General features: G+C 37.1%; 1 protein-coding gene across 15 annotated transcripts in view; it reads right to left on the bottom strand.

The window, feature by feature from the left end:
- The window catches only part of SUGCT (succinyl-CoA:glutarate-CoA transferase), a 1,028,943-nt gene that overhangs the window by 804,328 nt on the left and 204,102 nt on the right, over positions 1-20,513 (bottom strand). For 14 of the 15 annotated variants that reach the window (XR_006655097.3, XR_011651317.1, XM_053926097.2 and 11 more), the window contains exon 9: positions 11,076-11,171. The exons of the other annotated variant lie outside the window; for it this stretch is intronic. Coding sequence is in view for 12 of the 14 variants with exons in the window: in XM_053926097.2 (XP_053782072.1) it covers positions 11,076-11,171 (96 nt within the window). In the remaining 2 variants the exon portion in view is untranslated. The remainder of the gene's footprint in view (positions 1-11,075; positions 11,172-20,513) is intronic. 15 annotated transcript variants of the gene reach the window in all.

The raw sequence follows: 20,513 nt of genomic DNA, 5'->3' as shown, positions 1-20,513 counted from the left end.
AGAAGTCACTTCTGAAAAACATTTTTGTCATGTTTAATTTTATTAAGTGTGAATTTATATTAAATCTCAGTTAACACTTCAGTAAACTGGACCAAGGGTGTCCAACCTTTTGGCGTATCTGGACCACACTGGAAGAAGAAAAGTTGTCTTGGGCCACACATTAAATACACAAACACTAATGAAAACTGATGAGCAAAAAAAAAAAAAAAAAGTTTTTAAGTAAATTTAAGATTTTGCGTTGGGCCACATTCAGAACCATCCTTGGCCACTTGTGGCCCGTGGGCTGTGGGTTGGACACCCCTGATTGATTCTCCTCAAACTGTATTCCTTTAAGTAATACTATATTTGGGCAATGGCTCAATACTACAATTTCTGAAAAAGATCTGAGAACAGATTTTTAAAACAGAAATGTACCATAGCATGTAATATCTTTATTTACTCCTCCCCTAAGCTGCCATGATGATATTCATAGTCATAAAGCCTATTTCATATTTTCCTGTAACTATTGTACAAAGTTATAATTATTAGTTTAACTACAGAAATAATAATAGGAGCCACCTCTTATTCACTAGACTCAGGTATTATGCAAAACACTTAGCACACACTATCTCATTTAATTCCTTCATTAAACATAAAAATGTCTATCATTATTACCTTATTGGATAGGGAGCAGCTAACCTTAAGAATAGTAAAAGACTTGTCCAAGATTTCACAGCCAATAAGTGGTAATGTTATGATCCCATGTCTGTCTGACCCCAAGGCTCAAACCATTTCAGCTGTGCCTGCTATATTGTCTCTGAGTTTCTAGAAATCAAGGGCCCACTTCTTCCTCAACTGGAAGCTTTCAGGAACTAAAACTGCATTGGGGGTTCAAGAAATTGTTGTTTACTTATTTTATCAACAGCCCTGCAAAAGTATGAATTGAAAACATGGTAGAGGGAAACCTATAATTGCCCTGTAGGTCAAAATTCAAATATTCTTCTATAATAAGGTCACTTGTTAGGTTTGGTGCCATCTAGAACCATAACAAAAAATAGGTCATTTGTCAAAGAAATGATGGAAACAGATTAGAAGAATTCCACCATCTACCTAAGAAATTAAAAGACAGGTATCCACAATGTATCAAGAACAAAAAGAATGACCAGTTTGGAAATACAGAGAAAGGAAACATGTTTTGAAATTTTAAAACCATCATTCCCATTCAGGTTCTCTGACTTTCTAGCTGTGGTCATAAAAAAGTTGCTCAATCACTCCAGGTGTCCCTTTCATCAAAATAAAATGATAAAAAATGTGTGTATATGTATACATATACATATATATGTATATTTTATGTCAGTTGCATATACATGTTCAATGGAAGCCAGCAAGATATTATTACTGTTGCTAACCAATGAATCAAGTTAAATATACAACATCATCATATGCATCTTTAAACTGTACTTTCAAACTTAAGTATGGGTTTATTAGAGCTAAGGTTGAAGAAGAGTTAGGGTAAGGGAGAGGGTTAGAGTTCAGTTTAGGGTTAGGGTTATATTTTGAGTTAAAGTGAGGTGAGGGTTAGGATGAGACTTAGGGTTTAGGTTGAGGTTAGCATTAAGTTGATGATTAGGGTTAGCATTAGGATTTGAGTTACCTTTGAGGTTAGGATGTAGTTTTAAATTGGGGTTAGGTCTAGGTTTAGGGTTAGTTCTGGGTTTGAATTTTGAGTTAGGTTTTGTGTAATAGTTATAATTTGAGTTAGAATTAGGGTTAGAGTTATGATTAGGGTTGAGTTTATAATTAGGGTTAGGTGGGTTAGCGTTAGGGTGAAAGTTAGACTTGAGTTTATTGTTTGGGTTTAAATTAGTGTTAAGTTTAGGTAAAGAGGTAGGTTTAAGAATGATTTAGAGTTAGGGTTAGAGTTGAGTTTATGGTTAAGTTCAGGGTTAGTGTTAGTGTTAGAAAGTTTAGGGTTTGTTTTAAAATTAGAATTAGGTTTATGTTTAGCATTTGGTTAAGGGCTAGGTTAATGTTAATTTAAGGTTAGGGTTAGGGTTAGGTTTTGAGTAGAGTTGGTGTTAAGGTTTGTGTTACGGTTAGAGTTAGCATTGAATTTAGGGTTTGTGTTTAAGTTTAGGATTAACATAAAAGTCTGTTAAAAGCTAAGGTAAGATTTATGTTTAAGGTTAGGGTTAGGTTTTGAGTTAGATTTAAGGTTAGATTTAGAATTCAGGTTATGGTGGAAAAAAACACTTTAGTGAATGCTTTAGTGTGACTATAGTTAAAAAAAAAAAAAAGTCACCAAAAAAAGAAAAACGGACATGTATATCATTTACATCTTGACTTACTGAAAGTTACTTAACATAGGTTTTTTAAAAGTTCCCAAGATTACTTAATATGCTATGATTTAACAGCATTTTGACGTTTTCTAAGGAATGATAGCAATGTGCTGCATCTCTTCAAACTTGGAATTTACCACCTGTCTGAGTCTCTGCTTGTGCCAAATTAAATATACAGAAAAAAGTCCCTACCAGAAATAACATAGCACAGCTTCCTGCTCCACTCTGGTTGAAAGAGGCCAAATGAAGAAAGGGAGACATGATTTTATTTAATCATCTGAATAATTTTCTTCAATTTCTTGAACTAGAAGCTACTCCAGGAAAAATAAAATTTGAAAGAATCACTATGTGAATTATCAGGCCATTAGGATAATTCCATTTGAAGGCCCTCCATTTGAAAGGCTCAAGAAAAAGTACAGCTCTGGCTGTATGGCTCAGTGGATTGAATGCCAGCCTGTGAACCAAAAGATTGCCAGTTCGATTCCATCAGGGCACGTGCCTTGGTTGCAGGCCAGGTCCCTGGCTGGGGGCATGCAAGAGGCAACCAATCAATGTCCTTCTCCCTCTCTTTCCCCCTCGTTTCCCTTCTCTCTAAAAATAAATAAATAAAATATTTTAAAAAAGAAAAAGAAAATGCACAAAAAGAGTATTCTTATTAATGAACTGCTCAGAAAGCCAACTTCCCTCTAGCTATTCCCAGCACCCAAACTCCTAAGGTCTCAGAGTGCTGTAAAATCTCTTTGCCTATAAGGCATAAATGGTACTGTAGTATAAATGGTAGACTCTTCTTTCCAGAAGACACTACCCAAAACTCTCTTGAGGAGTTTTGTACTATTTGAACATGGAGTAAAGGGATAAAAGATAGAAAAAGACATGCCCTGGGAATCCAAGGTAAGTTTCTGGGGTTTTTTTAAGGTAAAAGATATAATCACATGTTTTCCACTGATAGATAATCTAAGTGAGAGACAAAATAAAGTGCAAGAGCAATATCACTGAATAGGAAAAATGCAGAAAGGAACAAGTCATTGGTTCTGACAGAATGGAATGAAATGAACTACATATGGATGCACATGTAGGAGTTTGAAAGGTATGGTAAAGAAAAGATACAGTAGTTCTCTTCTGATTCCATCAATTTTGAGTGAAATAAGAAGCCAAGTCTTTGGCTAAAGATGAGGTGAAAGGGGAAAGATTTGAAGAGATAGAAGGTGTGAAATAGTTATCTCAGAGGTAATATGTAGGTATGTATGGCAGGATTTCTGAGTAAAGCTGAAAGAGAAAAATTTGAGAGAGGCAGCCATAAATTCAAAGTTAGGCTGTAGTTATGTTTTCTTCTACCCATATTCATTCCTTGAGTGCAGGCATGGATCCATAGAGTGTTATCTAATCAATATGGGTATCTGCCCATTGAACACAAAAAAGATGATACTGTCATTGATAAAAATGAAGTCTAGAACCTTATTATTTATAGTGCAGCATCAACATCATGTGGAATCAGAAGGTACATCTTAACGAGATCTCTAAATGATTCATGGGCATGTTAAAGTTTGAGAAATACCTAAGTAGGATCCAAGTGAAAAAGGAAAAGATCATTAAAAGTGATGGAAGGTTAATAGGAGTCAAGGCTGTTGCTTGGGTTCTCTAAATAAACGTCAGAGCCACCAAGATTGATGAGAGAAGAAATGATTGGGTCAAAGGAAGAAATGAATAGAGCCATTGGGAATAATTGTCCATAGGATAATAGATGACCTGGAAGACTCGGAGTCCTCATAGTGATTGAGACAAATGTGTAAGGAATGATGGCATCAGTTGTAGTAGTCTTTTTAGGGAAAGAGATAATTGCAGTTATAGTGTCATTCTCTGGATTGGTCTCTTGGACAGTTTATACTGATCATGGGAGCTACATTATAGCAGAAGGAACACATGAAGTTCTGTGAGATCACTAAGGTAGTATAGACTCAGAGAGAAATGATCTTATTAACACAAACTGCAGTAGGCAGTTAGAAAGATACTAGCAGAAAGGAATGATAAGCCAAGTACAAATGGTCACCAGACCAGAAAGGAATGAACAATTGTAGGGTGGGACCTCATCCACAGGGTGACCTTTCCTAGCATATAACTGATCATGTGGTTTAGACCCCCTGAAGTTTCACATCATTGGTCCTGTGTTTTAAACCCTACCCTGACCTTTCTTCCCCTAGCATGTTGCTAGTCATGCAGTAGAATCCCTCAGAGGAGGAACAAGGAGGCCAGAGAATAGCATCATCGTATTTCTATGCAAGACCTTGCATGACTACTCCAAGCATTAAATCTTCAGGACAATGAGGTTCTGGCCTACATCATATAAACTTAACAACAAAGCCTAGGGTCTGTTGACCACAGAGATAGAGTTTTTAGTCAAACTAGAGATGACATTTAGTCAACTGTGTTTCAGCTCCAGACCCAAAAAAGCAGCAAAACCAGACAAAATAGTGCAATGGCTAACATCAGAGTCAGATGCAATGACTAATGAACCCCTCCCCCAGCACCAACCAATCAGTAAAGACCACAACCCTGAAAGGATACACTTGAAAAACCTGATGAATATTATACTGAGATCCTCCCCTAGGAAATCCCTTAAGATCCCCGCTGTTAGAGAGGGGATAGATAAATCAGTCCCTTAGGACGGAGGACACTGTGCACATACTTTCTCTCTTTGAGCAGGCCCATCTTTCCCACCACCTCCTTTCCCCAGGCACACTCTCTCTCTGAATCACACCCACACCTTTCCCCCTCTCCTTCTCCCAGGTGCATTCTCTCTGCCTTTCTTTTTCCTAAGCTCCAAGTGCCCAACTTTTGCCTCTGTAACTCATCACCTGAGCCTACACATCCTAGCTGGCTCACCTTTTCTACCTCTGTGACTTTCTAAATAAACTTTCTCTTATAACTTCAGTTCTATGGCTCTTAATTCTTTCCTTGCCAAAAGCAAGTACCAAGGTTGCTGATCTGAGATCCAGTAACATTCTGGTGCTGTCTCACTGCTAAAAAATAACTATATGCCAGCAAATTAGAAGATTTGAAAGAGGTGGATAAATTCCTGAAACAAATACAATTTGCCAAGACTGGATTAAGAAGAAACAAAATCTGAAGAGAGTAAAACTAATGAAACCAAAGCAGTAATAAAAAAATGCCAACAAACAAAAGTTCTGGACCAGAAGGCTTTACAGGTGAATTTTACCAAAGAGTCAAAGAAGAACTAACACCCATTCTTCTGAAACTATTCCAAAAAATTCAAGAAAAGGAAAGAATCCCAAGCCTATTTTATAAGGCCAGCATTATCCTAAATCCAAAATCAGATAAAGACACTACAAAAAAAAGAAAATTAGAGGCCAAAACGCCTGATGAATATATATGCAAAAATCCCCAGGAGCAAACCAAATTCAGCAATACATTAAATTAGCAAACAAAATTCAGCAATACATTAAAAAAAACATAGGTCATGATCAAGTGGGATTTATTCCTGGGATGCAACATTGGTACAATGTCTGCAAATCAATTAATGTGATATACCACATAAACAAAGTGAAAAATAAAAATCATATGATCATATCAATAGATGCAAAAAGCATTTGAAAAAAATCAAGCACCCACTTATGGAAAAAACCTTTCAGCAAAGTGGGAATACAGGGAACATACCTCAACATAACAAAGTCCATACATAACAAACCCACAGCTAACAACATACTCAATAGGAAAAACTAAGAGTTTCCCTTAGGAGGTAAAAGATCTGTACATTACAAAACACTAAAGGAAGAAACTGAAGAAAAAGACAAAAACGTGGAAGCATATACCAGGTTCATGAATAGAAAAAATTAGTATCATTAAAATGTTCATACTACCAAAAACAATGTATAGATTCAACACAATTACAATCAAAATACTAAATGTGTATTCACAGAACTAGAGCAAATATTCCAAAATGTTATATGAACCCCAAGCACCAACAGCAATCTTGAGAAAGAAAAACAAAGTTAAAGGAATCATGCTATCTAATAGCAAACTATACTACAAAACCATATTAATCAAAACAGCATGGTATTGGCATAAAATACAGACATATAGATTAATGGAACAGAATAAAGAACCCCCAAATAAACCCACATCCATAGGGTCAATTAATATTTGACAAAGGAAGCTATAACATACCATGGGGTACAGACAGTCTATTCACTAAAAGGTGTTGGGGAACTCAGCATGCAAAAAATTGAAACAAGATCACTTTCTTACACCATTCATGAGACTAAACTCAAAATGGAGTAAAGACTTAAATGTCAGAGCTGAAACCATAAAAATCCTAGATAGTCACAGTAAAACCTCAGACATTTCTCATACCTATATTTTTTCTGATATATCTCCTTGAGCAAGGAAACAAAAATAAATAAATAAATAAATAAATAAATAATAAACAAATGGGACTACATCAAACTAAAAAGGTTTTGCACAGCAAAGGAAACCACCAACAAATTGAAAAGACAATCCATTGAATAGAAGAACATATTTGCCAATGATACATTTGATAATGGGTAAATATTCAGAGTTTTAAAAGAACTTATAAAACTCAACACACATAAAAAAACAATTTAATTTAAAAATGGGCAAAGGATCTGAATAAGTACCTCTCCAAAGAGGACATACAGATGGCCAACAGGCATATAAAAAGATGTTCAACATTACTGTTCATCAGAGAAATGCAAATTAAAACCACAATGAGATATCACCTATCAGAATGGCTATCATCAATAAATCAAAAGGGAACCATCATGCATTGTCTCAAGGAATGCAGATTGGTATAGCCACTGTGGAAAGCAGTGTGGAGTTACCTCAAAAATTAAAAATGTACCATAGTTTTTGACCCATTCATTTACTGATGTGGCTCAGTTGGTTGGAGCATCATCCCGTGCACTGAAAGGTTGCAGATTTGAATCCTACTCAGGGCCCCTGCCTAGGTTCCAGGTTTAATCCCCAGTCAGGATGTATGTGGGATGCAATATTCTGTCTCTCTCTTTCTCTCTCTCTCTCTCTCAGAAATGAAAAAATGCCCTCGGGTGAGAATTTTTAAAAATTACACTAAAAATGGAACTGCCTTATGACCCAGTGATTCAACTTCTGGAAATGTATCTGAAGAAACCTGAAACACTAATTTGAAAGAATGCATGCAACCCTATGTTCACTGCAGCATTATTTACAATAGCCAAGATTTGGAAATTGCCCAAGTGTCCATCAGTGGATAAACAGATTAAAAAGCTGTGCTACATTTACACAGTGGAATACTACTCAGCCTCAAAAAAAAAAAAAAAAGGAAATCTTATCCTTTCCACCTTTCCAACAGCATGATGGACCTGGAGAGCATTATGTCACATGAAGTAAGCCAGAGAAAGATAAGTTCAATATGATTTTTACTCATATATGAAAACTAATAAATAAAATAAACTAACAAAATAGAAATAGACACATAGATAGCTATCAGAGGGGTAGGGGTTGAGGGGTTGGGTGAAAAAGGTGAAGACATTAAGCAAAAGCAAAACAAAACTCATAGACACAGACAACAATATGGTGATTACCAGAGGGAAAGCAGTGAGGGAGGCAGAAGACGGTACAAGGGGGAATAAATGGTGATGGAAGGAGACTTGACTTGTGGTAAGGAACACACAATACAATCTACAGATAATGTATTATATAATTGTACCCCTTAAACCTATGTAATTTTATTAACCAACGTAACCACAATAAATTCAATTAAAAATACTAAAAATAAATAAAGTTTTAAAAGCTTCTACAATGGGAAAAACTCATAAAAGTAGAATAAAAGAATTACATGTAAATGATATATGAAGACAGTCAAGAATAGCTATTTTTCAGAAACTCATATTCCATGCATCTAAGGTCTATGATCTTTCATATAGGGTTCAACAACAATTGAGGAGAGTGAGCTGGGCATCTTAACTAGTTCCTGAGACCACCAGGGTCTTCAATTACAGACTTTAGTACCAAAACTCACACAACTCAAATTAGATAAAAAGATCTAATTATTATATAAAATTGAATTATAATGATCTTATTATTCACCCATAAAAAAAACATTTCCCAAATCTTTTAAAAATTGAAAACAGACCAGAGTCTATAAGCATATTTAGGGTCCATCTTGGTATGTTCATTTCATTCAAGCTAAATTTGCATTTGTTCCTTAATCACAGTGATGAACCAATATTCTAACAAGAGAAAACAAATTAATTCTGGGCTCCTGAGGAAACACCCTAGCAGATCTCCTCTTATTTCTTACCAATAATAAAGCTGCAGTCAGCTAGATCAAACAAGCATATTATCCATTTTATGTCATGGGAAAATTCAAGCAGAAGACATACATTTATGTCTTCAAAGAAGAGAAACACACAAACACACACACACAGACTATGATTTTTTTTTAATTTCTTTATTGGTGTTCAAGTACAATTATCTCCATTTTCCCCCCACCACTCCCTCTCACCCCATCCCTCCCCACCTCCCACCCTCAATCCCACCTCTGTTTGGTTTTGTCCATGTGTTCTTTATAGATGCTCTAGAAAACCCTTCCCTCTTTTCCCCCATTGTCCCCTCCCACCTCCCCTCTGGTTACTGTCAGTTTGAGACTCTGATATCTTTTAACTACAATTAAAAAAACCAAAGACTGTACATTTCTTTTCACATCACGTCACAATAAAATAAGTGAGAGCACACTTAAGATGACAGAGGTCTGGTGCAAACAACTTAGAATGGATAACCGAGGTCTATACAACACTTATAAAAAATACACCCTATTTCTTAAAATAGCAAAAAATAAACTATAAATCTTGTTCTTGAATATACACATGAACACCTCCCAATGCAATATGATTTGGAATTACGCCAAAAGGCTTCCAACTCATAAATGCTTTCACCATACACATCAAAAACTAAGCCTAGACTTCCATTATTTGAGATGAAATTTGAGATGAATTCCCATGGGTTCCAATATTGTCTTCTGTTAAAATGTCATCAAGAGATATTTCCATTATCAATGATGAACATAAATTAGTTGATGACATCCCCTTAGCTAGGAGCAGGTTTAGTGGTGCGGGAGTGGGGTGGAGTAGAATGAGGAAATTGTAATCACAACTCTACTGTCAAAGGTACCTACATCTAAAAGAACATTCCACAGAAGGCAGGAGATCAGAGTCAGAGTCCATCTAATCAATCTAAATATCAGATTTCTTATCTGAAAATGAGAAGGCTGAATTTCATGATCTCTAACTAGTCTAAAAGTAGAACTTTTGTGATGTGAGGTAGGTTTAGCTAGAAGTGCAGAGGCAAACACAAAGAGCTAAGAAGGTGGGAAGCAAAATGTTACTATGGTGATCAGAAAACCACTGTGAGAGAAAAGAGGGAAGGAACTAAAGAAAATGTCTCCATAACTGTAATTATGTCAAAAGATTAACTAAATGTGTTAAAAAGAGAAATCATAGTTCTACAGAAAAATCATACTAATGCTTCAGATGTAGCATTCAGATGTAGCAATGCTTCAAAAGAGACCATAAATAGAAATAGAGAAGAATTTTAGAATCACATTGGGTCACCACTTTCCTCAAAACTGTATTAAAAAATTAAAATGAAACTAATTTTATCCAAGGAAATAATGTTCTTAAAACTGAAAGGGTGATTAGCAATGTTGATGGATTTCCTGGCCAATGGAAAATAATGACTTTTATGTGTTCTGATAAGAGCACTAGCACTAATGGTTTGCAGGAACAATTCTAAAGGACACATGGACAATAACGGGGGGGGGGGGGGAGGCGGAAACAGGGGAGGGAGGTGGGAAGAGCTGGGGTGGTTGGGAGGGGTGGGGGGAAAAGGCAGAAAACTGTACTTGAACAACAATAAAAAAATGTTTAAAAAAAAGCACTAGCACTAAAATGACTACAGTAAAATTCACTTCATTATTCAACAGAAATTTTATAGTATCTAGCATGTGCTTCTTCTGCTGCATGTGAGAAGGGACACAATGATGAAAAAGATACCTATACCCTAACACTTACAACATAATACAAAAGATATGACCAATACATGAGTAAACACAATCTGATATGATACAACTGGGCTAAGCAAAAGTTACGGGTTTGAAAGAAGAGTTAAGAGTTTTTGTGTTTGTTTTTATTTTTGAAAGATTGCAGTTCCTTCACATATTCATTCACACTAGCCAAAGTCAAGAATTTCTAAGGACAAGTTTAGATGCTTAATAAAGAACAGCAGTTCCTGAACCATCTGCTTTGCTCAAAATTGAAGATCTGTCACAGGCAAATTTTCATTTTACTCCAACCCTGTGAGAATATTATTGTCAGCTGAGATAGGTAACATTTGGTTTGTAACTGACATGGTAAACAAACTATGCTTTCTGAAATGGCTACAATCAGTGACTCTTTTCAGTGAAAAAAGAAAAAAAGGCAAACTATCCTGAGTCCAATAGTTACTCACTTTCAGCAAGTTTCTTTCATCCATTTGCGTGTCCTGTTACTAATCTTCTGGTGAAGAAATGTGCAAAACACAACATTTAAAGTGAACAACAGAACTTTGTTATAGTCAGACAAAGATATATGACAGAACACCCTGAAAGGTTTTTATTAAGGAAATCATTTTACAAACTCATTCCATTAAAAAAAAATAAAAACCTGCAGAAAATAGTAGCCCAATACTATATAATTTTCCTCTTACCTGGTAAGGTACAATACTGCCATGAGCTGTGCCCCAACGTTCTGCTTCCTTTTGGGCAATAAGATAATTAGCAGCTACGTGGGTTAAACATGCCACCTACCAGGAAAAAAAAAGAAAGAAAGAAAAGCTAGTATATCTATACTCACTCATTAACAAAAGGTTATAATATGGAAGTTCTAATATGATTTCACTTTATGTCACTGTAAAAGAAAAAAGAGGAAAAAAGTCTGAACAGGTTAGAAATATGCAGGCATACATACTTTCAACACACAAAGAAAGGAAGAGCAGTATTACATTATTGCATGAGTCAAAGTACTGAGTAACGGTTACCTAAGACATATAAACATAGAAACAGCTCCTGAAAAGATCATTAAAGGCAGAGGCTGACCCAGCAAACAGCGTTTGCCTTTACCATAAAAACCTACATCAGCAACCTGTACATTTCTTTCCCCTCTCCACCTGTCCTTTTACTTTTCATCAAATTGACACAAAAAAACACTGTGTCATTACTGAGCAGGTGAACCAAAGCCAGGAGCCACATTCCTCTAAACTTGTCATTAAATACATAAATAAATAAATAGGATTCTGTTTTGTTCAATTTAGTCAAGTTTTCTGTTACTTGCTGCCTAAAAATATTTTCACTAATACAGAGGATCAAGCTTATTTGATGTTTTTATTCATTGGTAAGAGATCCTCATTTAAACAAAAATTACTGTACCTTTCCCAACTTGCTTCTGGCCCCTTGCCATAAAGAAGCATAGTTCAATTAAAGTGGTCACCTAAAATCTCTGACTCTCACAATAGTTCATATACAGATCTTGAAAACCTCCAATACTTCAACTCCACATAAAGATAAATGACTTGATTCCTAGAAATCAGCCACAAAAACTTATGTTCCAGTGAATAGCCATGTACCCAGGGGCCCAGAACTATGGCAAGGAGGTAACCTAATAACTTTTCAGTTTCCAGGAAAAAAGCTCCTCGACTCATAACATAATCAAGATATAGCATGAGCTTGCTTTTTCCATTCTAAATGATCAGATGTGACTGGGAATCTACCGAGCCAGCAAGTCAAACATATCCCACGTAGACATTGGCTCCCACAACACCTCAAGGGGTGGCATTTCAAGGCTTGGTTCCACAACCTGTTATTGCCCTCAGCTTGGCATGGCAGCTGTGCCTTGGACAAGGGCTATCAATAGGGCTTGGCCTGAATGCATCTCCTTGCAGCAGCAACCATTCTCCTTTAACATATTCTTGGGATTTACACTGACTTTTATGTTCATTTACTGCTCTGTTGAAATTGGAACTCCCTTATGGCAGCTGGTTTGGCTGTACTGCCCAGGTGGCAAAACTAATAAACTTTGAGTCATCTACTTCTGGACCTCCATCTGGTCTTGGACATTTGAACCATGAAGCATTCCAAGGCTGCCTGGGGCTGCCTAGTGTTAATCACCATTTCACAGATCACTTCTGTGTCTTTCAAAATGGAAAATCAAATCAACATTTTGTAGTAAAAATGCACTGGATGGGAAGTCCAGATTCATGATTTCTAATTTTGGTCAACCTCTAAGTAGCTGTACAACTGTAGGTATATAATTTAAGTACTCTGACCTTGAGATACATTCTCTATAATATTCAGCATGTAATCTAAACAAATTTTTCTAAGCTTTTCATAAAAGAGCAGAACTCCTATATCATATCACATAATACATGAAATCCTAATATATAAGCAGATAATACCCCTATGTGCTCTGACTGAAGCAGAGGCAGGCCTACAATGCTACCTAGGCAACATGAACACAGAACACAATTTGCAAAGTAGTAAATGGTCTTAAATTTGCTTCCAAGTTCCCTACACTTCTGACTCTATTATTCTTCTTTTTTCTTAATTTTAATTTTGTATTGTTATTCAATTACAGTTGTGTGCCTTTTCTCCCCATCCCTCCACCCCACCCTAGCTGAAACCCCCTCCCTCCCCCACCTCCACCCTCCCCCTTGATTTTGTCCATGTGTCCTTTATAGTAGTTCCTGTAATCCCCTCTCCTCACTGTCCCCTCCCCACTCCCCCCTGCCCATTGTTAGATTGTTCATAACTTCAATGTCTCTGGTCATATTTTGTTTCCTTTTTTCTTCTACTTATTATGTTCCAGTTAAAGGTGAGATCATATGGTATTTGTCCCTCACCGTCTGGCTTATTTCACTTAACATAATGCTCTCCAGTTCCATCCATGCTGTTGCAAAGGGTATAAGCTCCTTCTTTCTCTCTGCTGCATAGAATTCCATCGTGTAGATATACCATAGTTTTTGGATCCACTCATTTGCTGATGGGCACTTAGGTTGCTTCCAGTACTTGGCTATTGTGAATTGTGCTGCTGTGAACATTGGGGTGCACAGGTTCTTCTGAATTGGTGTTTCAGGGTTCTTGGGGTATAATCCCAGCAGAGGAATTGCTGGGTCAAAGGGCAGTTCCATTTTTAGTTTTCTGAGGAAATTCCATACTGTTTTCCACAGTGGCCTCACCAGTCTGCATTCCCACCAACAGTGCACTAGGTTGCATTTTTCTCCGCATCCTCTCCAACATTTGTTTGTGGATTTGTTTATGTTGGCCACTCTGACTGGTGTGAGATGGTATCTCATTGTGGTTTTAATTTGCATCTCTCTGATGGCTAGTGATGCTGAGCATCTTTCCCTATGTCTCTGGGCCCTCTGTATGTCTTCCTTGGAGAAGTGTCTGTTCAAGTCCTTTGCCCATTTTTTAATTGGGTTGTTTGTCTTCCTGGAGTGGAGTTGTGTGAGTTCTTTATATATTTTGGAGATCAGACCCTTGTCTGAGGTATCACTGGCAAATATGTTTTCCCATACTGTTGGTTCTCTTTGTAATTTGGTGCTGTTTTCTTTAGCCTTGCAGAAGCTTTTTATTTTGATGAGGTCCCATTTGTTTCTTCTTTCCTTTATGTCCCTTGCTTTAGGGGATGTGTCTGTGAGGATGTTGCTGCATGGAATGGATAAAAGACTTAAATATAAGTCGTAACACCATAAAAGTCCTAGAGGAAAACATTGGCAGGAAAATCTATTATTCTTCTTAACAGTCTGGTAGATAAAAAGATATCAGGGATGCAATAGTAGTAATCTTCCTATGAAGGCTCTTCCTGAAATTGGGGAAATATTCTCCAGTCTAAGGTTTTTCTATTTTCTTATCTACAAGAAAGGTCCTCCTTTGATCTAGCTATGTTGGGGGTGGGAGGAGAGGAGTGCAGGGTGGAGGGAGTTGTTCCTTTCAAATAAATTCTGGTGAAAGCACTCTCTAAGGTGCTCTGGTGCTACTGGAGGCAAAGAATTCACGTTAATAAAAGTAATTTTTTCCAAGAAATTAATCACAACAGGCTTGGTATTCCCACTCTTCTAATTTCAAAGTCAACTGATAGTTAACACATCAATATCAGGAAGGGCTACATGAGGTAGTAGACTGACTAGATGATCACAGGTTAACCTCTGAATCCTAGATTGATCTGAGACAACTGCCAGAGATAGGCATGGGCTGGATTCTACCAGGCTATTCTCATTTCTTGCCCACTACCTCATTCATTCTTCTCAATTTTGGCTTCTGTGCTTTGTCTGATTTTGCCTTGATGAGCTATCTTCGACAACGATTTAATAAAAGTAACCCAATTTAGAGTTAGTTTCAATGAAAGACCAGAGCTCATCTCACAGAATATTTCCTTTCTCCACACAGTTCTGACTCATGAAAACCAAAAGCATTTCAGAACTAACTGGCTCCCACTGGGCAGAAAGATTAAATAAGATTTTAATCCAGTTGTCAGCCAAAAACAAAGTATGTTTTGTCAATAGATACTTAAGAGGCAAAGTTAGGGGGAAAAGAATTCTACTTTGGCCTTGGTCAGGTGGCTAAGTTGGTTGGAACATCATACCATGCAGCAAAAGTTTGAGGGATCGATTACTGGTCAGGGAACATACCTGGCTTGTGAGTTTGATCCTGGGTCAGGCGTGCATATGGAGGCAACTAATTGATGTTTCTTTTTCACATTGATGTTTCTGTCTCTGCCTCTGTCTCTCTTTTTTTCTCAGTCTCTCTCTACCCCCTCACCTCTCCCTTCCTTCCTCCCTCTCTGCCCGCCCCCTCCATTTCTCTCTCTGTAAAATCAATAAACAGAATAAACATATCCTTGGGTGAGGGTTTTAAAAAATTCTACTTTGAAGGAAGAGAGCAGCTGGGCTAAACTTAGTAACCCAATGTTTAAAAGGGGTATTACAGATCTGAAAGTAATCTACCACTTAAAAGGATGTATTTTAAGGCAGGAGATGGGGGTAAAAGTCAACAGCTATGATGTGATTCTGTATGAAAAATCAGAGGTTTCCTGGCAATTAATGACAAATTTTCCAAAACCAAAAGAACATAGGATGTGACTTTCTGGTTAATAAGCACATACTGTATATCCACTCTAAATATTGCATTAGATCATTACTTTCATCCCCTAAACTTAGGCTCATTATTTCATCATGTGGATGCTATATAATTTACTCAGAATGTTGCCTTTATATGGATTCATCCAAACAAAAAAAAGCCAACTTTGGTTTAATAATAAATATTCTGACAGCAAAACTATTATTTTAGATAACATAGTGGGTCTTGATATTCTTTGTGTCTGACCAGAAAACCAATGGGGTGGTCAAAGTGGATCCAAAGGGCACAGTCCCAAAAAGCTTGAGGAATAAGACACCCAATTATTTCCCAAAGCAGCTCCATGGTGTCTGCCACCACATATTTCACTCCTACCAAATTAGGATCAAGCTGCAATAATAGAATCTTTCATTTCAAAAGTTCAAACAAGTATGACAGGTAAAGTGGGGAAAACAAGACTAGAACTATGGTCCATTGCATCAAAATGGGTAATTCCCCTCACCCCTCCTCTCTGGCATATATTCTGGCCTCTAAGAAAGCTGGACTAAATTATGCTTCACTTCTGTGCTTGTCCATATCTCCATCCATTCTTCAAAGTCCATTTCAGTGTCATCCTATCCATTAATTTCTCTCATCTCTCAAGCAAATAAAATATTTTCCCTGCCTCTGAATAAATACAAGACTTTAATTTGCCTGAGTCCTGCTGCACTTTTGCAGTCAACCTTATAACACAATTAGAATTATAAGATGAAAAAGTTAGACCTGGCTGGTGTGGCTCAGTAGATTGAGTGCCAGCCTGTGAACCAAATGGTCACCAGTTCAATTCCCAGTCAGGGCACATGCCTGAGTTGAAGGCCAGGTCCCCAGTGGGGGGGAGGGGGGGAGAGACAACCACACACTGATGTTTCTCTCCCTCTTTTTCCCTCCCTTTCTCTAAAAATAAATAAATAAAATCCTTAAGAAAAAGAAAAAGCTGGAAAGACCTAGATCAATAGTTCCTAAAACTGGTTTTGCATCACAATCTCCTGGGGAATTCCCTAAACTACTGAATCAGGCTCTCCAAGGATGAAGCCTGGAGTAAATACTTTAACCAATGCACCATTAATTGTACACAAGATATAACCAAAGCCTTAGGAAAGTGTAGTCAAATTCCTTAATGTTACAGATACATAAATAAAGGAACAGAGAAGGAAATGACTTATTTGAGGTCACATAGCTGGCTACTGGCAGAACTTTGAACTACTCTAACTATACTGCCTTTCTCCATGTCACAATATTATTTAAATTGAGAAATATCACTCCTTTTAAATCGGGAACTATCTCAGGGTAAAAATTATATATTATAACCCTTTGTATGTTCTCATAGCACCTAACATAAGAGCTTCCACACCAACTTTTTTAACACATGAATTACTAATTACTCTAGTTTATTTATTTTATTCAACAGATAATAGGTGCTGCTTTGTGTAAGGCACTATGCTAGATACTAGGTATACATAAGTAAATACAAAAGACTGCCCGCTCTGTATTTAAGAACAGTGAAGAAGACAACTAAGCAAACAGTTACAGGAACCAACATGGGGGGAGAAGATGGAGGAGAACTGTAAAAACAAAGAGAATAACATGTGTGAAAGCCCTACAGCTTGAAAGAGATTGGCATAAAGAAAAAAAAAAAAAACACACACACACCTGACAGTAGACTATGTAATTGAAATATGCTAAAAAAGAGACAGGGAATGAAAATGGACAGGTTGGCAGAAGCCAGACCATGCCTGCCCTTACAGATCATGGTAAGGAGTCATTCTTTGCACATCTTTCAGAATGATCATTTTAAAATCACAAGTCATATCATTATCGTCCTTCTACCTAAAACTTATAGAATTTCCCATTGAATTTTCAGTTAAATTCAAAGAATAAACTGAAAGGAAGCAAGAGAGAAAAAAGAGCAGTTATGGATATTGTAAGAATCCAGGCATACCGTAAGTTGATGATAGTTTCGACTAGGATGGTAGCAGTGAAAATGGAAAAATTAATGGATTTAAGAAGTATTCTACGACCAGATTGGACAGAACATGTGAAAGATTGCATGGGAAGGGGATGGCAGATAGAATGGTGAGGGAGAGGAAGGAGCCAAATGTAACTCCAAGATTTCTGGCTGAATATCACATAAGCTATTAAGACATTAACCAAAAAAAAAAAAAAAAAAAAAAAAAAAAAAAAAAAAAAAAGGAGGAAGTCAGAGAGAGAAAGAAGTTGAAGGGAAAGGAAAATAAAAGTCCACCTTTGAATATGTAATATGTTGAGTTGGAGAGGCCAGCAAACCAATCAGTTGGGCTGGAATCATAAACATATAGAACATGCTTAAAGTTATCCCTTAAGGGAAAATATAGAGAGATAAAATAAGAGAAATCAGAAATAATATAAAACAAAAGAAAGTCTCCATGTCAAAACAGCCTTTCCTCTAATCACAGGTATGGTCAGTGATGTAGGTACAAACTACTACCACCAGTTGAAATACCTAAAAATAGGGGTTAAGTTAAATAAGACATGATATCTATATATAAGAGACAAAGCAGGCACTGAAAATAATACAACAGAAGAATACAGCCTCATTTAAGAAAATGTGCACAACTCCTTTCAAAAACTTTATTTTAGAACAGTTTTAGATTTACAGAAAAATTAACAAGGTAGTACAGAGACTTCCCACATATTCTACACCCAGTTCCCCTATTACTAACATCTTACATTAGTGGGATACATATTTTCAATTAAAGAACCAATATTGATAAACTGTTAATGATTAAAATCCATATGTTCAGATTTCCTTAATTTTTTCTTAATGTCCTTTTTCTATTCAAAGATACCATCCAGGTTAACTACCATGTTCTATACACTCATTGGCTCGTCAGGCTCCTCTTGGCTATAACAGTTTGTCATGCATTTCTTGCTTCTGAAGACCTTGACATAGTAGTAATGAAGTATTTTGCAGAATGTTCCTCAACTGGAAATTTTTTTAATGTTTTTCTCATAATTAGACTGGGATTATGGAGTTATGGAATGAAGACCACAAAAGTCAGCACTATTTCAAGATATCATATCAAAGGCATATCAGCATGCTTTATACTATTGACATGATTTATCACTCTTGGTGTTGACCTTGACTACCTGGGTGAGGCATTGTTTATCAGGTTTTTCCACTGTAAAATTAACCTGTTTTTTTTCTCCTCTGTCCACACTGTCCTCTTGGATGCAGGTCAAAATGCAGAGCCCACACTTAAGAGGTGGGCAGTTATGATCAATTCTGCACAGGGTATCTGGCTCTTCTCCCATTTGTTTGTTTGTTTGTTTGTTTATATCATCACAGATGTGTGGGTATTTATTTTATACTTTAGATTATAACACAACATTACAATATTTTGTTGTTCAAATAATTTCAGATTTGTACATTAGGAGCTCTTTTAGTTGGCTCCTGTGTCCCTGACATACTCCCCATCATTGTGAGGTTTTTACTTTTAGCACTTCCATCTTTGTAGCACTATAAGATGACACGGATCCCCGCCAGCAGGATCCATTGTGGTTGCAATATTCAAATACACACACGAACTACAGAAATCCTGTAAAGGAAAAGGGATGGCACAGCCACTCCCTCAAGAGGAGAGCATCCCCACCCTTGCCTTGACAGGCTTTTATTGTTTTTCTGGGCACATTACATCAAGGGCCATCCTCATTTACTATGCACAGGATCACCACAGGTGATTACCTTTTAAGGAGGACAAAGGACAGAACAATGCTAATTACTTCAAAGACAAGGAAGTTACAGCTCAAGGGGGAAACTGCTCACACTCCATACTTGGGTGGTTTAGCACAGACCTTAGGAAGATGAAGATACTCAGTAAACATTTGCTGCCTCAATTCAGGGTGAGGGAGTTTTAGCAAGAGCAAGTCTCACAGCAGTCTAGGTACAATGCAGGCCTGATTTCCCACTGGAGAACCTATCCATGGACGTGGGTCCTGCCTGCCAACCTCGCTCCCCACAGGCTTTTCCAAGTAGGGGCTGAGCCACATTTCCCATGCTTGGAACAGTTCCCCACAATAAGATGCCCCAGACTCACCTTTATATGCTTTATTCCAGTCTTACAAGAAAGCACAAAAAGGAGTCACAGGGTAATGAAAGGGACCTAATAGTTATTTTAGTGCCAAACAGCACCTAACACTAGATGTAAGCCAAACAGCTTACATTCTAGTGTAAGGTACATCACGACATAAAGAAAGAGGAAAATATCAAGAAATGATAAGTGATATTGAAGAAACTGAAACAGAATCACAGAGAGGGCTCTTCTAGACTAGCAGGTTAATGAAGACCTCTTAGAAGATGTCACATTTAATCTGAGACCTGGAGAAGGCACATGAAAACCAAGGGAAAATCTTTCTAGGCAACAAGATCAACCAATTAAAAGACTTTATTGTGGTAAATGCTTACCATATTTAGGAAAAGAAAGAAGGCCATTATAGCTAAACATAGTAACTAAAAGAGGGAGTAGTATAAGGTGAGGTCAGGAAGGTATGCAAAGGCCAGATTACATGGGTTCCTGTAGGCTGGGGTAAGGATCTGGGATATTATTCTAAGCATCATGGGAAGCCATTGATTCATACAATTAGATCACCTGGATTTTATATGGAGTACAAAAGGTTAATGAATGAACCCAAATTATCTTATATGAGGTAGGTATTACAACTTCCACATTCCTGATGAGAAAACTAAGCCTATGGAGAGTAAGTATCTCCTCTAGATCTCACAGTTGGTGAATGGTAAAGCTATGACTAACACTCAGGTCACTCTACTGTCTAAGCCATCCTTACACCACTACCTCCTTTATGTTCAACCTCTCTGCTCCCTGCCGCTCTCACCCTAGTAGCACTTGACTTCACATCTATATCCTAGGTTATATCCTTGGGTTCCCCCATATCCCTGGAGTAGGCTGGAATCCCCCCATAATTACTCAGCTGTCCTCTGC

The sequence above is a fragment of the Desmodus rotundus genome, chromosome 6 (genome assembly GCF_022682495.2).
Source record: "Desmodus rotundus isolate HL8 chromosome 6, HLdesRot8A.1, whole genome shotgun sequence".
NCBI lineage: Eukaryota > Metazoa > Chordata > Mammalia > Chiroptera > Phyllostomidae > Desmodus > Desmodus rotundus.
This window is presented reverse-complemented; position numbering and strand designations above follow the sequence as displayed.